The sequence below is a fragment of the Carassius gibelio genome, chromosome A10 (assembly GCF_023724105.1).
Source record: "Carassius gibelio isolate Cgi1373 ecotype wild population from Czech Republic chromosome A10, carGib1.2-hapl.c, whole genome shotgun sequence".
NCBI lineage: Eukaryota > Metazoa > Chordata > Actinopteri > Cypriniformes > Cyprinidae > Carassius > Carassius gibelio.
This window is the reverse complement of record NC_068380.1, coordinates 3,612,475-3,636,668: the sequence shown is the minus strand read 5'-3', so window position 1 is coordinate 3,636,668 and position 24,194 is coordinate 3,612,475. Positions and strand designations below refer to the sequence as shown.

The following is a 24,194-nucleotide window of genomic DNA, read 5'->3' as shown; positions in this document are numbered from 1 at the left end:
CCATTTCTCTTTAGGCCAGTTGATGTGTTCTTTGGCAAATTGTAACCTCTTCTGCACATGCCTTTTTTTTAACAGAGGGACTTTGCGGGGGATTCTTGAAAATAGATTAGCTTCACACAGACGTCTTCTAACTGTCACAGTACTTACAGGTAACTCCAGACTGTCTTTGATCATCCTGGAGGTGATCATTGGCTGAGCCTTTGCCGTTCTGGTTATTCTTCTATCCATTTTGATGGTTGTCTTCCGTTTTCTTCCACGTCTCTCTGGTTTTGCTCTCCATTTTAAGGCATTGGAGATCATTTTAGCTGAACAGCCTATCATTTTTTGCACCTCTCTATAGGTTTTCCCCTCTCTAATCAACTTTTTAATCAAAGTACGCTGTTCTTCTGAACAATGTCTTGAACGACCCATTTTCCTCAGCTTTCAAATGCATGTTCAACAAGTGTTGGCTTCATCCTTAAATAGGGGCCACCTGATTCACACCTGTTTCTTCACAAAATTGATGACCTCAGTGATTGAATGCCACACTGCTATTTTTTTGAACACACCCCTTTCAACTAATTCAACTAATTGCCCAATTGCACAGCCTTAAGAGCGTGCATATCATGAATGCTGGGTCTCATTTGTTTTCTGAGAATCTACTGAACCTACTGGTAACTTGTTTGCCACGTAACAATAAAAAAATATACGAAAAACCTTGATTATTCTGGTTAGTCACATTGTACTGCTATTATTTTGAACAATACTGTACATGCATAAAAATAAAAAGGCCATTTATAATTATTTAGATAACTTTATTAAACCAAATTTGCGTATAAAACATGGTTTACAAAAAAAAAAAAAGGATCATATTTTACATCTATCTGAATGACTACAAACCAAATAACTGATTAAAACCATGAATGAACACACAGCACATCACACACAACTGAACATCAGACCTGAAGAGGTCACTATACAGTTAAATCAAACAGCACTTGAGCAGTTACATGGGACGAAAGAATTTATATTGCATAACTGATACTAACATAATCCTGCAGTATGAGGAAATGTAATATGCAACCATTAATATGAGCTTACATAAAAGATAAAACATCCTACACCTCAAAAACATCCTCAGAAACATCTTCTGAGACGAATATTTCCATTGCTCCAAGGGAAACAAGTGCAGGATACAACTGTAACCAAATTATTTAATAACATACAACAAAAAAAGCTGTGTGCCGTTGAGAACGGGTCATGAAAAGCATGTTTTCAGCCTGATGGGTGCTGGATTTGGCATGGCTTTAACCCTCCCATGGGGGGCTCCGTCGGCCGTCTACATCCGTCTCTACGTGGTACAGCAAATCAGCCAGCGAGTGTTCAATCACAGCACCCCAACCCATGTCACTTATCTGATGAGAAACAGGGAGAAAAATCTGAATTATGACCATGAAATCAATCAACATCAATGGTGCAATAACAGCACAAATAATTGCAGATTGTTGTTCTGATATTTTAAGATGAAATGTAAAATATATATTTTTTGCACTAAAATGGCTAATAAAGGCTGATGCTTTTCAAATTCAACAGTCATTGTTAATGCTAGTACATGAAAATACAGTTAATTTTAACTGACAGGGCATTAACTAAATGTCAACAAGCACAACCTTTTATTTTAATAATGCATTAGTAAATGTTGGAATTAACATTAAGAATATTAAATACAGTAGAGGTGTTGTTCATTCTTAGTTCGCATTAAATAATGAACCTTGTTGTAAAGTGTTACCCCAAAAAATTATTTAGTTGAAAATAACAAATGCATATTTTTCTACACTGCTTTTCACTAAATAAACACAAAGAAAAATTATATTTAATCATTTTGATCTATACTGCACATATAAATCATTGATTTATACTGCACATATACAGGGTAATTATAGTTAAAAAGTAAACGGAAATACACAAAAATTTATAAAACATTCTATTTCAGCTTGTTGCCAATATTTATTATTTTCATTTAGTTTAACTTGATTATTTAAAGTTAAAAAAACTGAAATGAAAATTACTAAAATGTAGATTAAAAATGTAATAAATAATAAAAATGATATTATACACATATATACATATACATATATATATATATATATAATATAACACACAAAAGTAAAAAAAAATATATATAAATATATATAAAAAAAATAAAAAACAGTATATCATTGATAGCAAAACAACACTGCACTTAATTTATTCTTTTATAAATAGATTCAAAGAAAACAAAAAAGGAGGACCTTCCCAAACTGATCCAATAAAGACTGAACCACACGGTTCCCTAGAATCTCACTGTGTGCATCAAAACTACGTCATGCACAGCATTAATGTGTTCTCTGGAATTAAAGCGCTGAGCCAAAGCCGTTAATAACAAGGTGGAGCACAGATGATTTCAGTCTCTGAATCAGAATAAAAAGAACGCTACGACATAAATATCTCAGAGCACATGTGGAAATATTATGCTGTCATTTGAGGATAGAAATATATCAATCAGTATTACAGTAACAGGAAAAGCATTCAAGTGTAACAAATCTTAACACTTTGGATTTCATACTCACTGGCTGATACTTGATGTCTTTCGGTGGGTATTTAAAGTGTGGTCCAAAATTAACAGACACCTGGAGAGAAGAAACAGCAGGAAAAATAAAATACATCCACTGATTTCGGTTTGTGTGCATGACATGATCCTGTCAGTAACATCATCTCCACCATCTAGTGTAGGTACAGAGTTTATACAGAGGAGCTAATGACAAACACCTCTGAGAGCACTCAGACTCAATCAGTTTAGACAGAATGGAGAAACACACACATTTGTTTATACACTAGTGTAAGATTTTTCTATATATTTACATTTTTAAACTGATGCATTAAATTGCTCAAAAGTGACAAAAACATTCATAATGTTACCAAAGATATCCATTTGAAATAAATGCTGCTTTCTATTCATCTGTGAATCCTAAAAAATCTGAAAAATCTGAAATATTAACAGTTTTCAACATTGATAATAATTAGAAATGTTTCTTGAGCTGTAAATCATCATATCAGAATGATTTCTGAAGATCATGTGACACTGAAGACTGGAGGAATGATGCTGAAAATACAGCTTTGATCACAGGAATAAATTACACATATATTCACATAAAAAAAACACTTTAAATTGCAATTATTATTATTTATTTTACAGTATTTTTTACCAAATAAATGCAACCTTGGGGAGCATAAGAGACTTCTTTTCATACGTCCTGGAATGCTAGACCGCCAATCTCTGGTGAAGACTGTTTATAAAGTTTGAAATAGGGATATTTAAAAAATTAGGAGGTCTTTATTAACCCCTCTGAGCCATGTGGTGCACTCTTTAATGTTTTTATTACGGCTGGATGAACTTTATCAGACTTCTTTTGGACTATTGAATCTCAACACCCATTCACTGACGACATTATGAAGCTTGAAAGAGCCAGGACATTTTTTAATATAACTCTGACTGCATTCATCTGAAAGAAGAAAGCCATAAAACACCTAGAATTGCTTGAAGGCGGCTACATCATGGGGTATTTTTCATTTTTGGGTGAACTATTGCTTTAAAGACATCACCAAACTTGTGTAACAGTAGCATGGGCATCAGTGGTTGTGAATAATTAAAAGAATGATTCACATTCAGATGAGAGTTTCTGTCCTGCTGTATCTAAACTAGCAATATCTATTTAAATGTTTTGTTTGCCTAGATTTACTCCCACAAAAGAGAAAGCACAGCTTTAAGACAGTGTTCACGCACCGTGCAGCTCTTGTAGAGGGATATGGCGGGGTAATACATGCCCTCGAACAGATCCTCATAGGCCACTCCTTGATTCACTCCGTTTTTAAAAAATATAATCTGTAAAAAATGCATGCATCAGTGATGACATCACAGTCAAATAACCAGGTGAACACATGATTATGATGCAGTGAAACACTCACTCGACTGGAGCTGATGGGCTTCAAACTCTTCTCAGCCTTGTCCACGTAATCTTTCTCTTCAAAGTACAAATAGCTTTTGAATTTGATCAGCGCCTTTGAGAAAAATCAACAGTGCCACTTTAGATTAGGGATGCACAAAACTGAATTTAAGCTTTTAAACTGAAAATAACGTTTATTTAATTACTTGATTAATAAAAGTTGTATATAAAAATGAAAATAGCACATCAATCAATCAGTTGAGATGTAGTGAAGTTTGTTTCTTCATCAGATTTGGAGAAATGCTGCATTGCATCAGTGTTTCATCAATGGATGCTCTGCAGTGAATGGGTGCCGTCAGAATGAGAGTCCAAACAGCTGATAAAAACATCACAATAATCCACAAGTAATCCAGTCCATCAGTTAATGACTTGTGAAGCCAAAAGCTGCGTGTTTGTAAGAAACAAATCCATCATAAAAGTGTTTTAATGTAAAACCGGTGTTGTGGATTATTGTGATGTTTTTATCAGCTGTTTGGACTCTCATTCTGACGGCACCCATTCACTGTAAAGCATCACTGCGATGCAACATTTCTCCAAAATCTGATGAAGAAACAAACTCATCCTAATCTTGGTATAGACTGAGAGTCAGCACATTTACAGCAAATGTTCGTTTAAGGATGAACTATTTCTTTAAGAAATATTTTTAGTCGCCAAAAAGTAAATTTGATTACACTAGAGACTGATTTATCATCTTATTTCATGTGTTATTACTTCATGTGCTCATACTTTGTCCTTGTATGTGTCAGGCAGAGCCTTGGCGGTTTCGGTGCCGTCTGGAAGCTCAATGTAGAAGCCCAAGACGTCGCCCTGTCCGTATCCGTCAGAGTAATGCTTTCCCATGGACTGATGGAAGCGTGTTCCTTTCTTACTGCGCCACGAGTAGCTGAACTTATCATAACCCAGAGGAGCTTGAAGGTTTCCTGAGATGAGAGACATTTGACGGATGCTGTAAATACACGGACGCTTCTGTAAGTGTTAGCGGTGCTGTTACAGGACAGACCTAAAGGCTGAGACCAGCCCAGTCGAGCCGCGGTGTCCGGTGGCATCTCATCCACAATGACCTCAAAATACCACGTGCCCTTTCTGACCCCATGAGACGCTCGGACCATCGAGTAGCCCTTCTCTCCGGTCACCGTCAGGCGATCGTCTGAAATCTTCAACTGTGGTGCTGAAATATATGTAAGAATATAGTAAGCAATGGAGCCGGACGTTTATTTTGGTCTGATGTTGATGATATCACCTGTACCTCGGTCATGCAGCGCCAGCAGCACTCTCTCGTACAGACACGCGCGGTACAGGTCTCCAGGGATGGGCTTCCCGGCCCAGCAGTCCAGCTCCAGTTTTTCCGGGTCGGGAGCATGGGGATCAGGCTCGGCTAGGATGTAGCGGTACCCATCTTTGTTGAAGGGGTGTTCGAGAGGGTAACCATGGGGCGGCAGACGCTGCGCTGAGAACAGCGGGTCACTAAAACAAGGAGTAAAAGATCAGATCATGAACTGTTAAATAAAGTCGTTATTTTTGTTTTATCGGTGCAAAAAAATGATTGTTGTCGCTTCATAATGTTACGGTTGAACCAGTGGTAGATGGACTATTCTGACAACGTCTTTCTTACTTTTCTGGACCTTGACAGTGTTATTTTCTTCCCAGTTTATGGGAAAGTCACAAGGAAGTCCAAAATATCTTAAATTGTGTTCTGGAGACGAACAAAGCTTTTACAGGTTTGGAATGAAATGGGGGTAAATGATTAATGACAGAATTTTAATTTTGGGTTGGATTATCCAAGTATTTAGTCATTTAGACTTTTAGTAGATGCTTTTATCCAAATGAGGACTATGGAAGAAATTAAAATCAACAAGAACGGCGGGGTACACAGACTTGAAACAAATGCATTTTTAAACCCCAAAAAATGCACACAATGAAAAGTGGACACAAATGAAACATTTACAACATGCAATTATGAATAAAGTGATTTTAAGATGCCCTCGGTGTCAGACCTGCGTGTTCTTTTGGCCGTTCCAGCCACAGCTCCGTCGTGCTGCTGCTGCTGCTGCTGTTTGCGTTTGGCTCCTCTTCCTTTTCCCGAAGCAGCTGGAGGAAGCCCTCCTGTGACAGAAGAAGAGTCTCAGACGGAGATTCAACCTCAGCCTGATTCACACGCTCGGATCATCCAACATGAACGGGGATTGAGCTTAATCTAAAGGCCACAGCGTTTGACAAACACAACAAAGCTCAACCGTCAAAGCAATATGCCTCAGTCCATTCATGTGCCAAAAGCCAGGACGGTTAGTAGGGATGTAACGATTCACTCAACTCATGACAATATATATATATATATATATATATATATATATATTTTTTTTTTTTTTTTTTTTTTTTTTTTTTTACAAAATTAGATTTCAAATGTGTCCTTTCATTATTGCTTGGACAAAAAGCTGCACATTTCTTAGTGAAATTGAAATATAACACTATAATAACATACTAATATAGCACTTGAATATTATGGCTCTTTTGTTGTTTTTCATTGCTTTCATTGTCCTCATTTGTAAGTCACTTTGGATAAAGTGTCTGCTAAATGACTCAATTTAAATATAATATAAATGTATATAACAAAACTAAACAGAAATTTTAAAACAAGCCCCAATTTAAACAAATAAGCATCACAGATAAAATCAATCTCTTCAAATAAACAATAAGAATTTGTCCGTGCTCTTTCCATTTCAAATGAAAGGCAACCACTGCATTTTAATCATGATCCAAAAGTTTTTAATCTAAATTAGATCGTATAATTCTGAAATTTGAATTAAAAACAGAATGATTTGACTTCAGTTTTGGGAAACTATACATAAAAAAATCAGCATGAAACAGAAGCGGCAGACGAGCTGAACGAGACGCAGATTCACTCTCTGCCAGCAGGTGGAGCTTAACACGTTTCCTTAGTTACCGCGGTAAACAAAGCACTTGTGAACACCGCAGCAGGCGGAGCTTAAAACGTTTCCTTGGTAACCACCGTAAACAAAGCACTCGTGAACAACGCAGCAGGCGGAGCTTAAAACGTTTCCTTGGTTTCCCCCGTAAAAAAAGCACTTTTGAACACCGCAGCAAGTGGAGCTTAAAGCGTTTCCTCGGTTACCGCCGTAAACAGAGCACTTGTGAACACCGCAGCAGGTGAAGTTTAAAAATTTCCTTAGTTACCGCCGTAAACAAAGCACTCGTGAACAACGCAGCAGGCGGAGCTTAAAACGTTTCCTTGGTTTCCCCCTTAAAAAAAGCACTTTTGAACACCGCAGCAGGCGGAGCTTAAAACGTTTCCTTGGTTACCGACGTAAACAAGGCACTTGTGAACACCGCAGCAGGCGGAGCTTAAAACGCTTCCTTGGTTACCGTTGTAAACAAAGCACTTGTGAACACCGCAGCAGGCGGAGCTTAAAACGTTTCCTTGGTTACCGCCGTAAACAAAGCACTTGTGAACACCGCAGCAGGCGGAGCTTAAAACGTTTCCTTGGTTACCGCCGTAAACAAAGCACTCGTGAACAACGCAGCAGGTGGAGCTCAAAACGTTTCCTTGGTTACCGCTGTAAACAAAGCAGCGCCACATTAATATGCATTATACAGAGGCAAGACGAAAGGAAAAAAATACCATCTAAACTTTTCTAAAGACATACATTCATATAAACTCCTAACCCTAATTGATTTGCGATTTGTTAAGCACCTCAACAGATTTGAATCGTCATATATTTTAATCTATTTTCAATCTGTTCACGGTTAATCGTTACACCCCTAATGGTTAGATTTCGGTGCCTAAAAGGGAAAAGAGGGGGCGCAAGCACACAGAAACATGAATTAGGGCTACAGCAAGTCAATCAAGAGCGCAAAGATCATTCATTGCAAAGTGAGGAGACACTACAGGAACACCAAACATCAGACTTCCATTTCAAAAGCCAAAAGTATTCACCTGAAAAAGTCGATCCACCTGGAATACAACGCACAGCTTTAAAAGAAACTCCCTCAGCAATGGATTCAAATATACAACTTTAATGATTTCTAGAGTTTAAAGAGTTTTACCATTTAACCCTCCAGCACCCGTAACGGCCGTCATCTGCTTCTGGTTGTCATACGAAGGTCCAATATTGGCCAGATCCTGAGGAAAACCAAACGCAGATTTACCACCAAATCTTTTCACACACTTTCAGTATTCAAAAATCACTGAAAATCTAAACATCACTAAATGTTGCAGTACAAAACAAGAACAAAGGGTACAGAATAATGTATCCCATGATGCAATGCATCCCCTTGATTCAGTATTTGTGTAGCCTGTCATGACTGGATTAAAATGCTAAATAGCTGTTCACTGCATTAATATAACATTCATATTAACAGCATTCTTCTGCTAATTGATGCCTACTGCATACTATGTAGTATACTATTTCAAAAATAGACAATTATAGACAACATGTTTATTTTTGAAATAGAATACTATCGTACAAGTGTTATTTTAGTATTATTTATACATGATTTACTTAACGTATTAATAATTAGGAATACATTTTCAATTATTATTATTATTTTGTTTTTTATTTGCGGTTTAAGTTTTAGTCATTTAGTCACAGTTTGTGCATTATGTCATTTTTATTCGCTTTTTTAATTTTTTATATTTATCTATAGATCTTTATTTCAATTTTAAATCCATTTTGTCTAATTACATGATCAGACAGAAAAAGTTTAAGACATTACATTTTTTTAATTACACCTGTACAATAGCAATGCATATTTACAAAAAAGAGCATTGCTTTTTAAATATTTAACAAAATCGCAAAAACACAATGCATGTAAATAGGTCTTTTGATTTCAGCTTCCTTGGCTATTTTCAAGTCAGGTTACAAGCTGAAATACTATAAAAGAGTAATTTTGGAAACCTATATAAGTCTGCCTATATAAGTAAATACAGACTCTAAACTGGATTCAGGATGGACCTAAGTGAAGTTAAACAGCAGAATTAATAAGCTATGTTTAAGAGAAACTAGCCTCATATCGGTGAATCCTGAATCTCAGTGTGATTTTGTGATAGTGTCCTATTCTGCTGTGTGTTTATATGAGCCGATGTCTATAAAGTGGCACCTGATCAAGCAAACCAAACTTGGGATAGTCCTCTTCCGGGTCTTTACTGCCGGGGTCCGGATGTTCTTTCACCAGGAAAACATCTCGCTCTTTACTCTGAGTCCAAACAACAAGAGTCAGCCTTTCTCCATAAACCACATCACAGACAGAGGAAATCAAGTAATATCAAATGACTTACCATAGTCTTGACGATATTATTTGGCCATGTGAGTTTGCCGGGCCTCTGGCGGGTCGTCATGCACTCCCAGAATTTGTCAATGAAAGGTATGATGTCCTTCACAAGAGAAAGCACACATGAAACACATGGCACTGCACTCACTGACCTCCAGCTGAAAGCATACCTTGTCTTTAGAGAACATCGTTTTGGGATGCTCCTCTTGAGTTCTGGACCTCCAGGTCAGATTTGCCAAAGTGGTGAGACACATCTCCTTCAGATCTGTGGGTAAAATGATCAAGAATCAATGGACTGAATGTAATATGGAAGTGCTTTTTAATGCATGCTGTGCATTATATGCTAGAGCTGTACGATCTAAATCTTTTTTTGTGCAGTTTTTTTTCTTTTTTGCAAAAAGCTGCATTTGTTTTGTTTTTTAGTCATTTTTATATTTAAGTGACTACAACTATAATCCATAATAACAGTTTACTTTAGCATTTGAAAATGAAGAATTTAAAGGGGGGGGTGAAATGCTCATTTGCACTCAATATCCTGTTAATCTTGAGTACCTATAGAGTAGTACTGCACCCTTCATAACTCCAAAAAGTCTTTAGTTTTATTATATTCATAAGAGAAAGATAGTCAGTACCGATTTTTCCCAGAAAAACACGACCGGTTTGAGGCGTGACGTGTGGGCGGAGCTAAAGAATCACGAGCGCCAGTAGGCTTTTGTGTGAGAGCGTTTGGAAGCGGTGACATTATCGTGAGGGAAAAACCATCATCCAAAACAAACCATGGCTTACAGTCAGATTCAGCTGTTTATTTATGATCCAGAATCAGATCCAGAGGCTGAAACTGAACGAGAGCAGCAGCAGCAACGACTCGCTCCGAGCGGGGCTCGAACCCGGGTCTCCGATGGGATGGGACGCACTAACAAGGAGGCAGAGATATTTGAAGCAGTTTTACTCATCGCCTGCAGTTCCAACACACGATCGTGACCCTTTTTTGTTGGGATCACATTATCCTTAAGAAATAAACGATACACAAATCAGGCGTCAAACTGGGCCTTGTTTGTAAAACAAGCATCTTCGAAATGCAGGGAACAAACACAAACACTTGCACAACTCCGTTGATGCTCTGTAAAAATAAACTCCATCCACTGGTCCCTTAATGCTGTTTTTTTTTGGTAATCTGTGCAGGGTTGTCTTGCCCTGGCAACCAAAAACACACTTCTTTTGTGACTTTTCGCGACGCTCTCGCTCTGATCAGTGAAGTCTGTTGTGCTCTCAGTGTTGTGCTATACGGGAGCGCGCTCTTCCGGCAGAAGTGCCTCAGGACCCATATAAGGAAATTCCGCTCCATCTAACGTCACACAGACCCATACTCGAAAAAAACTTTCCGAAACTTGTGACAAACCGGAAGGAGTATTTTTGGAACAGAAATACTCCCTCAAACGTACAACTTTATTTTTGAAACTTTGTCCATGTTTAGCATGGGAATCCAACTCTTTAACAGTGTAAAAAACTCAGTATGCATGAAATAGCATTTCACCCCCCTTTAAAATGGCTATAAATATTAATACTACAGTATTAATGTAAACTAAAATTCCTACTACTGTATTAGTAGTTTTTAAAAAGTAATTTTAACAATCATAATAATAATAATTATTAATATTAAATGTTTGGTTTAATGTTTAAAAATGAAATAATTAAGACACAATAAAATAATTTTTATATTACAGAAGTAATATTTATTTTATTTTTATTTAGTAATTTTTATATTTAAGTAATTATAACAAAAATATTTTTTTTTGTATCTTGCATCATGAGCACGTTTTATTGTGCTTAACACTAAATCTGTATTGAATAAAGTGCTATAAAAATAAAGGTGACTTGACTATTAATTAATTTAATACATTTAATGTTTAACATTTGAAAATTAAGAAATGAAGACCGATATAAATATTAGTGTTGGAATTTTACAGTTGTAATGTTAATTACAAATATTTATATTATGTTATTTTAATTTTTTATTGTTAAATCATAAAAATAATATTTATTTTGTTTTTATTTCATGATTATTATACATTTATAAATTATAATAATAATAATATTAATATTATTATATGACTATAATATTATGAATATAATAATAATATAACCATATAAATATATAATTAGAAAATTCTGGCTATATTGCACAGCTGTACAAACAAGCATTGCATGGAATATTCTTTTTAAATTGTATTTTTTTTTAAAGATTTTTATTTCTACATAAATCCAAATTGTGCAGCCCTAGTAAATACTGTTTAATACCTAAATAACGATTCAATCAGTAGCATGCATAAGATGTTCACTAATACAGCGAGTCAAACTCACTCGCTTGCTTCCTCAAAAAGTATGTGTTTCCACTGTGGTGGCACACATTGCAGTGAAACACATAATTGGTCACAAAGGGAAGGCAAGTTCTGCAGGAAAGAACAAACACACAGCGTGAGAACATGCATGTCAGACACTCGTTCATCTGCGTGTGTCAGGACACAAACATACGCCGTGTCGATGCTGAATGTGTCTGCTGTAAACCACTTCATGCACAGAGCACACTGAAGCTCCACTTCCCCGAGCTGACGGCCGTTCTCATCGTCTCCAGATCCTGTCTGTGTGTCCGCCGCCTCCGAACTGTCCTGAGGACACACAAAGACACAACATTACGTTACACTTGAAATCAACACCAAACAGCACATTCTGTAATGTGACATATGTCCAAGTGATGCAGGACATTTAATGAAATACTAAATATTAAGACTTTCTATCCACAAAATGTTGTACACTGCCATTGAAACGTTTGGGGTCAGTAATGCTTCTTAAAAAAAGTATCTTCTGCTCATCAAGATTGCATGTATTTGATCAGAAATACAGAAAAAACACTAATGTTAAAAATAAAACTAAGAAATTAATTGGGAATTTTTTTAATAAAAAAGCAAAAACTAATGAAAACTTACAAAAAAATTAATGAAAAGTAAATATAAAAGGGCTAATTCAAAATATGAGTACACTGATTAAATAAAAATATAAATTTAATGATATAAAGTATATAATAAATTATTATACTAACAATATATTAAATCATTTTATAATAATATAATAATAATAAAAACTTAAATGACAGAAATAAAATAAATTAACTGAAACAAAATAAAAATTTAACTAATAAAAGTCTGCAAAAATTACTAAATGTTATTTAAAAACTTACTGAAATAAACATGTTTAAGTACTTAAACTACTTAAAATAAAAACAATGAAATTAATAAATTAATAAAAAACAATTATTTAAAAAGCAAAAAACTATTGGGAAAAAATAATAAAAAATAAAAGTATAAAAAGGCTAAAATAAAATTAAAAATAGACATTTTAATTATATAAAGAATATAATAAATTATTATAGTAACAATGTATAAAATCATTTTAATGATATAATAGTAATATTATTCTTCAATTACATAGGAAATAAATAAATCCTTTGGAATAATCTCCATGAATAAATCATTCACAAGAAGAGCAGCACATCAGTACCATAGTGTCTTTTCCACTGGACCCGGTCTCCATGTTTGTGGTCAGATCTCCAAATGATTCATCTCTGCAAAAACACACATTTGTGAAAATATGAGATAGACACTTATCAGAACTGACCAATCACTCGTGCGTAACCATAAGCTCATCAACATATCCCCGCCCATATGTACACGTCATTGACATTACGGACCTGTACAGAAACGTCATCATCAGTCAGTAGCTGCTTATAAATGGCACTTTAAAATGAAAACGAACACAAAACCCCAAAGAGAGCAGAAAGAAACGAAACTTGTAACGTTATTCGGATTAGCGCAGGTTTCGATTTGGAAGGCATCAGCATAACTTAAATGGGAAGATAAATAGAACAGCAGCACTTCATTCAAACACTGTTTGTGTGCTGAGCAACGCTATTAACATCACAGCTGTGAAATATAAACATGAGCATGTCTCTAATTACTTAATATCAATGTTTTCATTGATTAAAGCATGTTTTTATTGCTTCTCACCCTTCTGTTGTGTCTCTCTCGGGCGCAGATCCCGCTTCTGCAGCCATCTTTAAAATAACGACAGTGATTGAAATCTCGCGATGACACAACGGCTTCATCGCGGCCATTCTGTCCGTGATTCACACAGTGCTCAGACTCACACTGACACCTGCCGGCCAACGTCTGAATAACCCCTATACAAAAGTATGCATGTTTGTATCCTTTTTATTTGTTTATTAAAGCTAAGTTTTGTCGTTTAAATGTAAATTATAAAATGAATTGTGGAAAGCATTATCATATAGTAAAGTAAAGTATAGAATAGATATAAAATTTTAATTTTTATCTTTTAAGAATGCTATTTTCGTTTTTAACCATCTGTTGTTTTGTATCATTAATAATTTTAATAATAATTTGTTACAAAACCATCACTGCAGTAACCACAAACTATTTCATTTTATTTAGTTAAACTAGCCTATTGTGGGCAACCCTATATATATACATGTATGGTCTCGAAATTTATTCTGAATAATTCAGATTTTTTTCATTTATTTATTTCAAAATGTTTTGTGTTATGTTTTCCATTGTTGATAGTTTTCATACTTAAAGCTTTGGAAGGAACATTTTAGGGGCTCAACACAACAGCTTTTATGATGCAGAAGCCACTGTAGTTTTTGATTCTGAATAAATTATTCAGGTGTTTTGTTATTTATTTCAGAAATCCTTCTGATATACAATATTAGTTTGTCCTGGTCTGACTTCATCAAAATAGTGTTTAATAGTAATGCACATTTCTTAGTAACTAGTACAACACTGGTGTTGTCATAACATTCATCTTGCAGATTAAAAATGTTTCTTTTTTTGAGACCCCAGGAGCCCAAATTCAGACCCAGAACAATAAAACCCACAGAAGAGGTGGGTGTTCAAAGGAGGAATCTTTATTATTACCAAACTGCAGGGAGAGGAAGAGTAGATATAAGTCAAGATCTGCAAGATTAACCAAAATCTGATGTGATCCGACCAGCTCAGAGAAAACCAGTTTTGATCTGCTGCAAGATTTCTCCAAGAGCAGCTGTGGTCAAAGAGTTCTCGTGTGTTCGGAGCGGGATCGCGAATCATTTGAGTCAGTTCGGGATTTCGGAGCGGGTTTGCGAATCATTTGAGTCAGTTTGGGGATCGCGAATCGTTTGAATCAGTTCGGGAGTTCGGAGCGGGTTCGCGAATCATTTGAGTCAGTTTGGGAGTTCGGAGCGTGAATCATTTGAGTCAGTTTGGGAGTTCGTAGCTGGTTCGCGAATCATTTGAGTCAGTTTGGAAGTTTGGAACAAGTTGGGGAATCATTTTAGTCAGTTTGTGGTTCGCGAATCATTTAAGTCAGTTCGGGAGTTCGTAGCGGGTTCGTGAATCATTTGAGTCAGTATGGGAGGTCGGAGCGTGAATCATTTTAATCAGTTCGGGAGCTCGGAGCGGGATCGCGAATCATTTGAGTCAGTTTGGGGATCGCGAATCATTTGAGTCAGTTTGGGAGTTCGGAGCGTGAATCATTTGAGTCAGTTCGGGAGTTCGGAGAGGGTTCGCGAATCATTTGAGTCATTTTGGAAGTTTGGAGAAGGTTCGCGAATCATTTGAGTCAGTTTGGGGTTCGCAAATCATTTGAGTCAGTTCGGGAGTTCGTGGCGGGTTCGCGAATCATTTGAGTCAGTTCGGGAGTTTGGAACGGCTTTCGTGGATCATTTGAATCAGTTCGAGAGTTCGGAGTGGGTTCGCGAATCATTTCATTTTTATATGTAAATTTTATTAAATATACATCATATATGCACATCAAATTACACGCACATATTTTTTTAAATAATTGTTTAATGTAAAAGCTTTACAAAATAAATAGGGATTTGTTAAAAACATATTTTAAAAGCTCTTCCAGAATAGTAACTTTAATAGGCTTTGCTTCTGGAAGACTCTGATTGGAACAAAAAACATTTTAACCAGATACATGTTCAATTAAAGAAGGTTTAGCTATTTTTTTAAGAATGAACGAACACCAGTAATATATTTACTTTAATATTTAACTTTTTTCTTTTTTATAATAAAGTCATATTTTTTGGGAAATTATATTTATAATATCTTTAACAATTTTTTTTACCACAGTTTAAATGTAAGAGAACACAAGGATTAGTAAGATTTTTTTAAAGAAATGAATAATTTTAATCATCAAGGACATATAAAATTGATCAAAAGTGACAGTAAAAGCATAATATTACAAAATATTTCTATTTCAAATAAATGCTGTTATTTTGAACTTTCTGTTCAAGAATCCGGACAAAAAAAATCTATCATTATTTCTACAAAAAGTTTAGTTGCCTATTTTAAGGACTATTAAGATTTTTACCATTTTCACAACAAACACATTATTCTGAACATCTCATTACTATACAAAGCCTCAAAAGGTTGTGAAAGATGCTGATGGGAATCTTTAGCAAATGCCACAGTGTCATTGGAGGGAATCAAACATGATGTCAAAACAGGTATCTTTCTGTCATTTTTTTAGCAGACTAATTCATATTGAAGTCTGTTTTCCACCATAGAATAAAAAAGTTCAAAGGTGATAAACAGGATGTCACAGTTTTGACTTTATTTGTCACTGTTTATATCTTAGGTAACATCTCACTATTCTGACTTTTTTTCCCTCTGAACTGAAAGTTTTTATCTTGTAATTCAGACTATATTTCTCACAATTCTGACTTTGTTATTATGTTTTTATTTTTTTATTTTATATTATAGAATTTTTCATTTATTATTATTATTATTATACAGTATATTTATTTGCAAACTCAGGATTGCGAGAAAAAAGGTCAGAAATTATATACATACAAACTTATAATTATGACTTTGTTTTTTCTCTCGCAATTTCTAATTTATAGCTCACAATTTGGAACTCAGACTTTTTTTTAATTGAAAGTTTATGTCTTTTCAATTCTGACTTTATATCAGAAATGACTTTATATCTCACAATTCTGAATTACAATAATAAAGAGTATAAAAGACAGAAATAGTATTCTAATATAATTAAAGGGGTCTTATATGAATATGAGAATGAGGCATTACTAATAAATGATGCAAAATAAAAGGTGCTATTTCTGAGCTGTCCTCAAATATAGCTTATTAGTCTCTATAGAATAATAGTCTATGTAAAAAGAGGAAATAGGAGAAGCAGATGAACACAAAATAGATGAAAAGTGTTGAAATGGCAACTGGAAATGTTAAGGAAATTGCAAGATTTTATAAAATACAAACAAAACAGAGTAAGTCAAAGCAAAATTACACTAAACTTAAGTAGAGAAGATCAGATACAGGATAAGGATGGGTCATGCAATACTTCACATAATAGGAAAACACAATACAGGAGGATTATGTGAAATATGTAAAGTGAAGGAAACAGTTTATCATGTATTGTTAGGAATAAACAGGAAAGCAATGAACTAGAGAACCACAGAAAATAGGATGCATTGAATTTTCAATCATCAACACATTAAACCTAAACAAGGATTGTGATTATTGTTGTACATTGTAAGAAAAATTACGCTATATTATTAAACCCTAAAAACTCTACTCTTAAAACTGTCATGCGACTCGCCAATCCACAGAAGAAGAAGAGACGTTTGTTTTGTTTTGCGCACGTGGTGCGCGACAGACTTTTATTTTGAAATGCAGTTATCCGCCAGCTAGCAAGTTTCTGAAAAAAAAAAAAAATCTTCAGATAGTTGTGAGCTGATTGAATACTTTCTGTAAACGTGGACTATCCTGGATGCTAGTGATGTTATATCCATAATACAAATCACAATTATTATCAACTGTATAACAGCACTCCAGTTGTCAGTTATCATACGAATAAATACAAGTTGTCTGATCTGTTAGATTACGTTAGCTGTTAGCGGATTGGTGTCAGTCTTGGCTGTTTGACGCTCGGCAGGTAAGAATAACAATTAGTTATGTTTATAAAGAATGTCACGTTTCATATTATTGAACCTGTTTAATAAAGATTAAGATTAAGAACGAAGATTGTGTCGACATCGGGCTATTTCAGTGCTAGCATGACTGCTAAGCAGCTGTTGGTCGATTGATTATTATTTCCTTTCGATGATATCATTCAACGCTATTTCAGTTTTTTGTTTTTTTTTTTTTTTTAAATAAAAAATATGAATAATAAAACATTTATATAATATGTAGCTCAGAATACAATCAAATACAAAATAGCAATAACCAATCAATTACAACACTACTGAATCAACCGTAGTGTTGTATTTCATATTATTTTATGATTAGTTATTAAAATAATAATAATCATCTGACAATGTTGATTTATAATAAGTGCAGTGTATGTCAATCACCTGGTAATTACGAATAATCAATCAATAAAAACAGTATTTGTTTATTTTTATTATTATTTAGTTATATTCTTTATAAAATAAATAAAGTAGAAATAAACAATAAGCACAGTGCATGTTAAAATCATCTAAATCTGAATAATCAATCAATAAAAAACAGTATTTGTTTATTTTATTATTATTAAGTTATATTTGTATAAAATAAATAAAGTGGCAATAAATCATAAGCACAGTGTATGTTAAAATAATCTAAATATGAATAATCAATCAATCAATAAAGCAGTCTTGAACCACTCTCATTAATTATTAATAATAGAAGCTGTAATTATTTAATAAAATGAATGTTGTCTTATTTGTTGTCCTGTTCAGAAACACCATGAAACTCTACAGTCTGAGCGTTTTGTATAAAGGCTCGACGAAGGCCAACCTTCTGAAGGCAGCGTATGATCTATCATCATTCAGTTTCTTCCAGAGATCCAGGTGATATATCTACAATGATTACTTTGTGCATATCTCTTTATATGCTTTTATTAAGCTACTCATTTGTTTCAGAATGCCAAAAAGCTGACTGTAAACTGTTTTTGCCTTGCAGTGTGCAGGAGTTCATGACATTCACCAGTGCACTGATTGTTGAGCGCTCAGCGTTAGGAAGCCGTGCGTCTATCAAAGAGCAAGGTCAAGATGAATTCTTATTAAATGTTTGCCACTGGCCTGATTGTAGCTGTTGTAGAGTTTAATTATAGCTTGGCTTGTTCAGGATGAAGGGCTAGTTATTAGGTTTACTGTGTAATTAAAGCTCCAAACTGATCCAGAGCCACGACAACAGAATACTAGAGATATTCAGAAATGCATCCCACTTCAGCACTTAACCTTTAAAATAGTACTTAAGTTCATTTTTATATGAAGTTTTATATATAATTCCTTTGTTTTTGAAATATATGGTTAGAAGTGCACTATGACAGTGTTATTTTAGTATGACTAAGATACTATTTTAGTTTTTTTTTTTATAATTTCAGTGTAAAAAAAAAACATATATTTTATTTAAAAAAGAATTTATTAATACACATTTTATTTAGTGCATTTCATTAAATTAAATGTCACCTTGGCATCTAGCCATATTTTTCATTTAATTTCAGTGAATTTTAAGTAACAGAATTTTTTTAAATTGTTTTTATTTTTGTTTTAGTTCAGTGTAAAAAAAAACCATATATTTTATTTAAAAAAGAATTTATTAATACACATTTTATTTAGTGCATTTCATTAAATTAAATGTCACCTTGGCATCTAGCCATATTTTTCATTTAATTTCAGTGAATTTTAAGTAACAGAATGTTTTTAAATTGTTTTTATTTTTGTTTTAGTTTTAGTTTTAGTTTAGTAACTCTTTTTGCCAAATTCATTATATCTATTAAGAATTGTATGTCATGTATTTAAATATATTTTTACATTTTTAATTAAGTTGCAATTTTAGCATGTAAAATTATAATCAAGTATGTGTGCTTAAGTATGTTAGTCAACACTTTATAATAAATGTATTTATTTATAGCATGACAAAAGATTATTAAAACAACTTAAACTTGACTTAAAGTGTACTTGACGCTAAGTACGCTTAAGTTCATAGTCTTGAAAGTATACTCTCTTTACGACCAATTACATGGCTTTTTATTTAAATAATATTATATTGTCTGCAAGTCTTTGTAAAATTAACTGAGATTTGAGGTGCACATTCACTACAGTTCCACACACTTCTTTTTCACAAGTGTTTTCAGTGGCTGCTCATAAAAGCAGTGGATTCATTGTTCATTTGTTTTTGCCTCGTTAGAGTACTTGTGTCACGTGTATGTGCGGAATGACAGTCTCGGTGCTGTTGTGATCGCAGACAGTGAATATCCCTCCAGAGTCTGCTTCACTTTACTTGATAAGGTGTGTCATGTTGTCTATCTATCTATCTATCTATCTATCTATCTATCTATCTATCTATCTATCTATCTATCTATCTATCAACATGCAAATAATGTTAGAAACATGCTAGTCACATGCTAATCATGCTAGAAACATGCTAGTGATATGCTAGTAAGTTGCTAATCATGCTAGTGACATGCTAGTAAGTTGCTAATCATTCTAGCAACATTGTAGTCACTTGACAATCATGCTAGGAACATGCTAATCATGTTAGAAACATGCTAGTAACTTGCTAATCATGTTAACACCATGTTAGCAACATGCTAGTCACTTGCTAATCATTTTAGGTACATGCTAATCTTGAAAAACATGTTAATAACTTTAATAGCTAATCATGCTAACAACATTCTTGTGACATGCTAGTAACTGGCTAATCATGTTAGCGACATGATAGTCACTTGGTAACAAAACGTGCTAGCAACATGCTAATAACTTGTTAATCATGCTATTGACTTGCTAATGACACGCTAGTCACTTGCTAGTAATGCTAGATCAACTACAGCAAGTAGCAGCAATCACTTGTTTTTTAAAACTTCTTAAACTTTTAAAACTTTTCTGGTCAGGCTTTCTCAAGCCAACTTAAAGTTTGTTTTGATAAACTTTATCTAGTTCAATATAAAAAATATTTAAATCCTTCAAAATTCAAGCTTTTAATAGTATTCTTCAATCAAATCCAATTCAGTTAGATTCAATTCAAACTACTTTAATCGTAAAAACACTTAAGTATTAAACTTCAGTCTTTTTAAACTATTTAAATAAAAGAAATACTTCAAACTTCAAGCTTTTTAAACTGCTTCAAAATTTCTGTCTTGATTTTCTCAAGCCTACATCAAACTGTCTTAGGTGTTATCTATTATAAAGACTATCAAACAAGTTTACAAAAATTTTTTGATAGGAAGTATATGTAAATGAAATTTAAATGAATACTATTTAAATGCCAATTTAAATAAAAACATAATTTAAAATGTATTGTTTTAATGGTTCGGTATGACCATTTTCTCTCTCTAATGGTTTTGTGGTTGTCTTCAGGTGCTGGATGAGTTCTCCAGACAGGTCAACAGTACAGACTGGCCGTCTGGTTCTCCAGCAACCGTTCAGTACACAGCACTGGACAGCCATCTGGCTAAATACCAGGTACCTTCTGCTCGCTAATAGTGAAACTGCAAGAAAAGCCGTGTAGTGGAACATCACTATTGTTATTCAAGGGTTTCAAGGGCGCTTGATTAGTAAACACAACACATTCATCACCCATAACAGTTTCAGTATTTCCTGTTTTACAGAATCCACGTGAGGCTGATGCTATGACCAAAGTGCAAGCAGAACTGGATGAAACCAAAATTATTTTGGTGAGCAAATAATGATGTGAACAGTGTGTATTAAAATCCACCCTTTGGGATTGTTTCACTTGCACTGATATTCCCGTATGCAGGGCGTGTAAGTGTGCTGTCATTAGACACAGAGGAGAGTTTGTTTGTCTTTAATGCGTTGGCATTTGTATGTTATATAATGTGTTTCTCCAGCACAGCACAATGGAGTCGCTGCTGGAGAGAGGAGAGAAGCTGGATGATTTAGTTCAGAAATCTGAGCATCTGGGAAACCAATCAAAAGCCTTTTATAAAACGGTCAGTACTTTATATGCAAATGAAACGCACGTCAATGCTGTTTTTTTTTGTTTTTTTTACTGTTGTGAGCTTCATTAGTGGTGGTTTCCAAAACAATCACTCTTATTATCACTCATTTATAGCCAGTGATTTGAACACATTCTTAAACCCAAGTACTAAAGGAGTCATGAAGTGGCTTTTTTATTATTTTATACTGTTGTCTGAAATCCACTTATGACGTTCATGTGGTTTTTTTACATTCAAAATCATCAAAATAAAAACAAAGGGATATTTTCTACCCTACTTTTGAAGCCGGCTCGAGAAACGCTGGTTTTTATGTGAATGCTGCATTGAAAACTTGGAAGTAAACGCCCACCGCTGTGATTGGATAACAGTTTTGCATTAGTAAACTAACTGTATGTGTGTCTGTTTGACAAGCTGCGTCCTTCATAGATGAAGCCATCTGTGACTTTAGACACACATACACAATCAGAACATGTCAAGCGATCTCTAACAAAGCAATAGTGACAGTACTAATATTTTGATATAGATGCACAGCATCACTCTGTTTATATGTTATTTCCCTACAATGTCATGTGTGAATCAGTGGGCGGGGCTACAGAATTATGCATTGATATTCTACTGTGGAGGCGGAGTTTAATCGATCTATGACATCATTCATGACATGACCCCTTTAAACCTATCAGCTACCTTCAGGCAAGACACCCCAAATACTGAGCAGTGTGAATAGGCTGAAGATCTGATGTAATGTTGATGTTTGTATGTTCTAGGCACGCAAGCAGAACTCGTGCTGCGAGATCATGTGATCGTGATCAAGTCTCTGATTGGACTGGACTCTTCGGCCACATCTCTTCTCTGGTTTTCTATTTTTCCCCTCTCTTTCTCTCTGTCCTGGTGTAGACTGGTGCTTTTATCAAGCAGCAGTAATAGCGAATGCACGAAACGGCCGATCTGACGAAATACAATAACGGGCTCCGAGGGGGCTGATTTCCCATGATGCACCACACTCACTCTGCCATTGGTTTTCATGTTGTGTGAGAACTTTGTTTTTCTTCTCGACGGTTCCTCAGGGTCTGGCACAAGCTCGAAACAGATCTGGATGAAGCATAGAGGGGTTCGAGTCAAACGTCCCCGCTGTGCCTTACTTGTGTGTTGATATCAAACCGCTGAATTAGCCTTATCTCAACGGAGGACATGCGAGTGAAAAAGCTGCAATCTCTGTAGTTCGACTCATTCGGCGCCTTGTAGAGTGTACATGTAGCGTGATTTTTTTTTTTTTAAGATGTGAAAACAGTAAATAATGTGTTAATTATTGATGTGTTCATAACATCCTGAATATTGTGTGTAAGTGACTGATCAAATTAAATGTTTGTGTGCAATTCTAATGCTTTTTCATCTTGAAGGTGTAAATACATTACTGAATGGTATTGGCTTTGGTTTCCTGCATCGAGTCGTGATTGCAATTTGGATTTTAATACTTAAGAAACATTCCTTCAATATGTTCAGCTGGTGGTTGATAATGTACAAGTGTCGTGGTGTTTGAGAGTAAATAATAAAGCCTTAAAGTGTGGTTTGATGTGGAATCAGCCCCCTTGATTCTCGTGCGATGGTTGTGAGTGTAAATCTGAAACTGTGTTAGTGATTGATCACATGACTCTCGCCGGACCTCTCAAATGCTGGATCCAGTCTAATGAGGCTCTGCTGCTAACAGCCTGAAGGCTCGACTCTCAAATTCATCTGCTTTTTCTCTTTCTTTAAAGCTTATATCTTCATGCACAGAAGGTTGGGTAAAGCCAGCAGTATCTGGGTGAACCAGTCAAGAACAGGTCCGGGTCTTATTTTATCTCAAAGTCAAAAGACACAAAACTAAATCTATTTTGGTTAAAGAAAATCTAATTTAAGACCATGTTTTTTTTTGCATTTTGACAATTAATATTTTCAATTTCCCCTCAATTAGTGATATTGACATTTTCTCACTGAATTGGCATGAGAATGAAATGTTCTTATTTTGTGAAGAAAAAAAAAAGTTAATGCATTTTTCACATTTATAATTTTCACAATTTAATCATAATTTATTTTGATTTTTAAAATATCATAATTAGGACCATTTATATTCTTGCATTTGGACAATTGAGAACAATTTCCTCCAATTTGTGATATAAATGACACTTTCGTCCAATTTTCTCATGAGAATTAAATGTTATTTCTAAAAAGAGAGAGAGTGAAAAAAAAGTTAATGTATTCGTTCAAAAACAATTTAAAATTAAAAAATAGCTTTTAAATGCTATTTTGCTTTTATTTTGAAAATCTCATAATAAGGACTTTTTATATTTTTGCAATCTGACAGTTAATAAAAGTTTTCCCCAAATTTCTCCCAATTTGTGATATTAAAGATTTTTGTTCCTGACCAAATGTTCATTATAAGAGCGAGAGAGAGAGAGATAAAATATATATAATCATATTGGCAGAATAATTTAAGAAAAAAAAAAAATTAAAGTCAGGGAAATGATGCTGTAATGAGAATTTAAGGGCAATTTTTTTTTTTTTTTTTTTTTTTTTAAATGACCCAGACATGTTTTTTGTTTTGTTTTTCCTGTGGGATTCAGTGAGTGTGTCTGTCCCAGCCGGCATGAGAGGAAGGTTTTGTGTGGTTAACATGTTGAACTGGAGAATTTGTACATCTAAAACTCATCACTATGACATGCTCAGACACTAAAGTTGTGCTTTTTATACATTCATTGAGAGCGTCGTGTGTGTAGACGTTTATGTTCAGTGAAGCACAGGAAACATGACAGTGTTACATTGATATCTAAATGAGTGTGTGTTCAATCTGTGTGCTTCTATCTGCCCTCAGCAATGTCCTGTCAAGTTACACTTCACGTC

General features: G+C 34.5%; 2 protein-coding genes across 4 annotated transcripts; one reads left to right on the top strand and one right to left on the bottom strand.

Moving 5' to 3' along the window:
- Positions 1-773: 773 nt before the first annotated feature.
- LOC128020860 (set1/Ash2 histone methyltransferase complex subunit ASH2-like) lies at positions 774-13,473 on the bottom strand. 3 transcript variants are annotated; one of them, XM_052607616.1, is made up of 17 exons: positions 13,370-13,473; positions 12,864-12,927; positions 11,841-11,974; positions 11,670-11,758; positions 9,479-9,573; positions 9,316-9,411; positions 9,138-9,233; positions 8,085-8,160; positions 7,975-8,010; positions 6,017-6,125; positions 5,269-5,486; positions 5,023-5,190; positions 4,749-4,942; positions 3,985-4,077; positions 3,803-3,901; positions 2,589-2,648; positions 774-1,394 (listed from the first exon to the last, which is right to left on the bottom strand). In XM_052607616.1, the coding sequence occupies exons 1-17, from the start codon at positions 13,465-13,467 to the stop codon at positions 1,287-1,289; spliced, it is 1,833 nt and encodes a 610-aa protein (XP_052463576.1). In that variant the 5' UTR covers positions 13,468-13,473; the 3' UTR covers positions 774-1,286. The 3 variants fall into 3 exon arrangements, with proteins under 3 accessions (XP_052463576.1, XP_052463577.1, XP_052463578.1); XM_052607617.1 differs by having other exon boundaries at positions 7,975-7,992; XM_052607618.1 differs by lacking the exon at positions 7,975-8,010.
- A 3,544-nt stretch (positions 13,474-17,017) lies between these two features.
- ykt6 (YKT6 v-SNARE homolog (S. cerevisiae)) lies at positions 17,018-22,881 on the top strand. The gene is made up of 8 exons (XM_052607615.1): positions 17,018-17,312; positions 18,097-18,207; positions 18,320-18,402; positions 19,550-19,650; positions 20,719-20,823; positions 20,970-21,035; positions 21,210-21,311; positions 22,082-22,881. Exons 2-8 carry the CDS (start codon positions 18,104-18,106, stop codon positions 22,115-22,117), a joined length of 597 nt encoding a protein of 198 aa, XP_052463575.1. The 5' UTR covers positions 17,018-17,312; positions 18,097-18,103; the 3' UTR covers positions 22,118-22,881.
- Positions 22,882-24,194: the final 1,313 nt, after the last annotated feature.

Excerpts from the sequence above, each read along its gene's own strand:
- ykt6 (XM_052607615.1), top strand. The coding sequence starts at position 18,104 with ATGAAACTCTACAGTCTGAGCGTTTTGTATAAAGGCTCGACGAAGGCC. Across the intron at positions 19,651-20,718 it reads GCTTCACTTTACTTGATAAG|GTGCTGGATGAGTTCTCCAG; the intron begins GTGTGTCATGTT and ends GGTTGTCTTCAG. Across the intron at positions 20,824-20,969 it reads GCCATCTGGCTAAATACCAG|AATCCACGTGAGGCTGATGC; the intron begins GTACCTTCTGCT and ends CCTGTTTTACAG.
- LOC128020860 (XM_052607616.1), bottom strand. The coding sequence starts at position 13,467 with ATGAAGCCGTTGTGTCATCGCGAGATTTCAATCACTGTCGTTATTTTA. Across the intron at positions 8,011-8,084 it reads GGGTGCTGGAGGGTTAAATG|CTGTGCGTTGTATTCCAGGT; the intron begins GTAAAACTCTTT and ends TTTCTTTTAAAG. Across the intron at positions 4,943-5,022 it reads GGGCTGGTCTCAGCCTTTAG|GAAACCTTCAAGCTCCTCTG; the intron begins GTCTGTCCTGTA and ends CTCTCATCTCAG.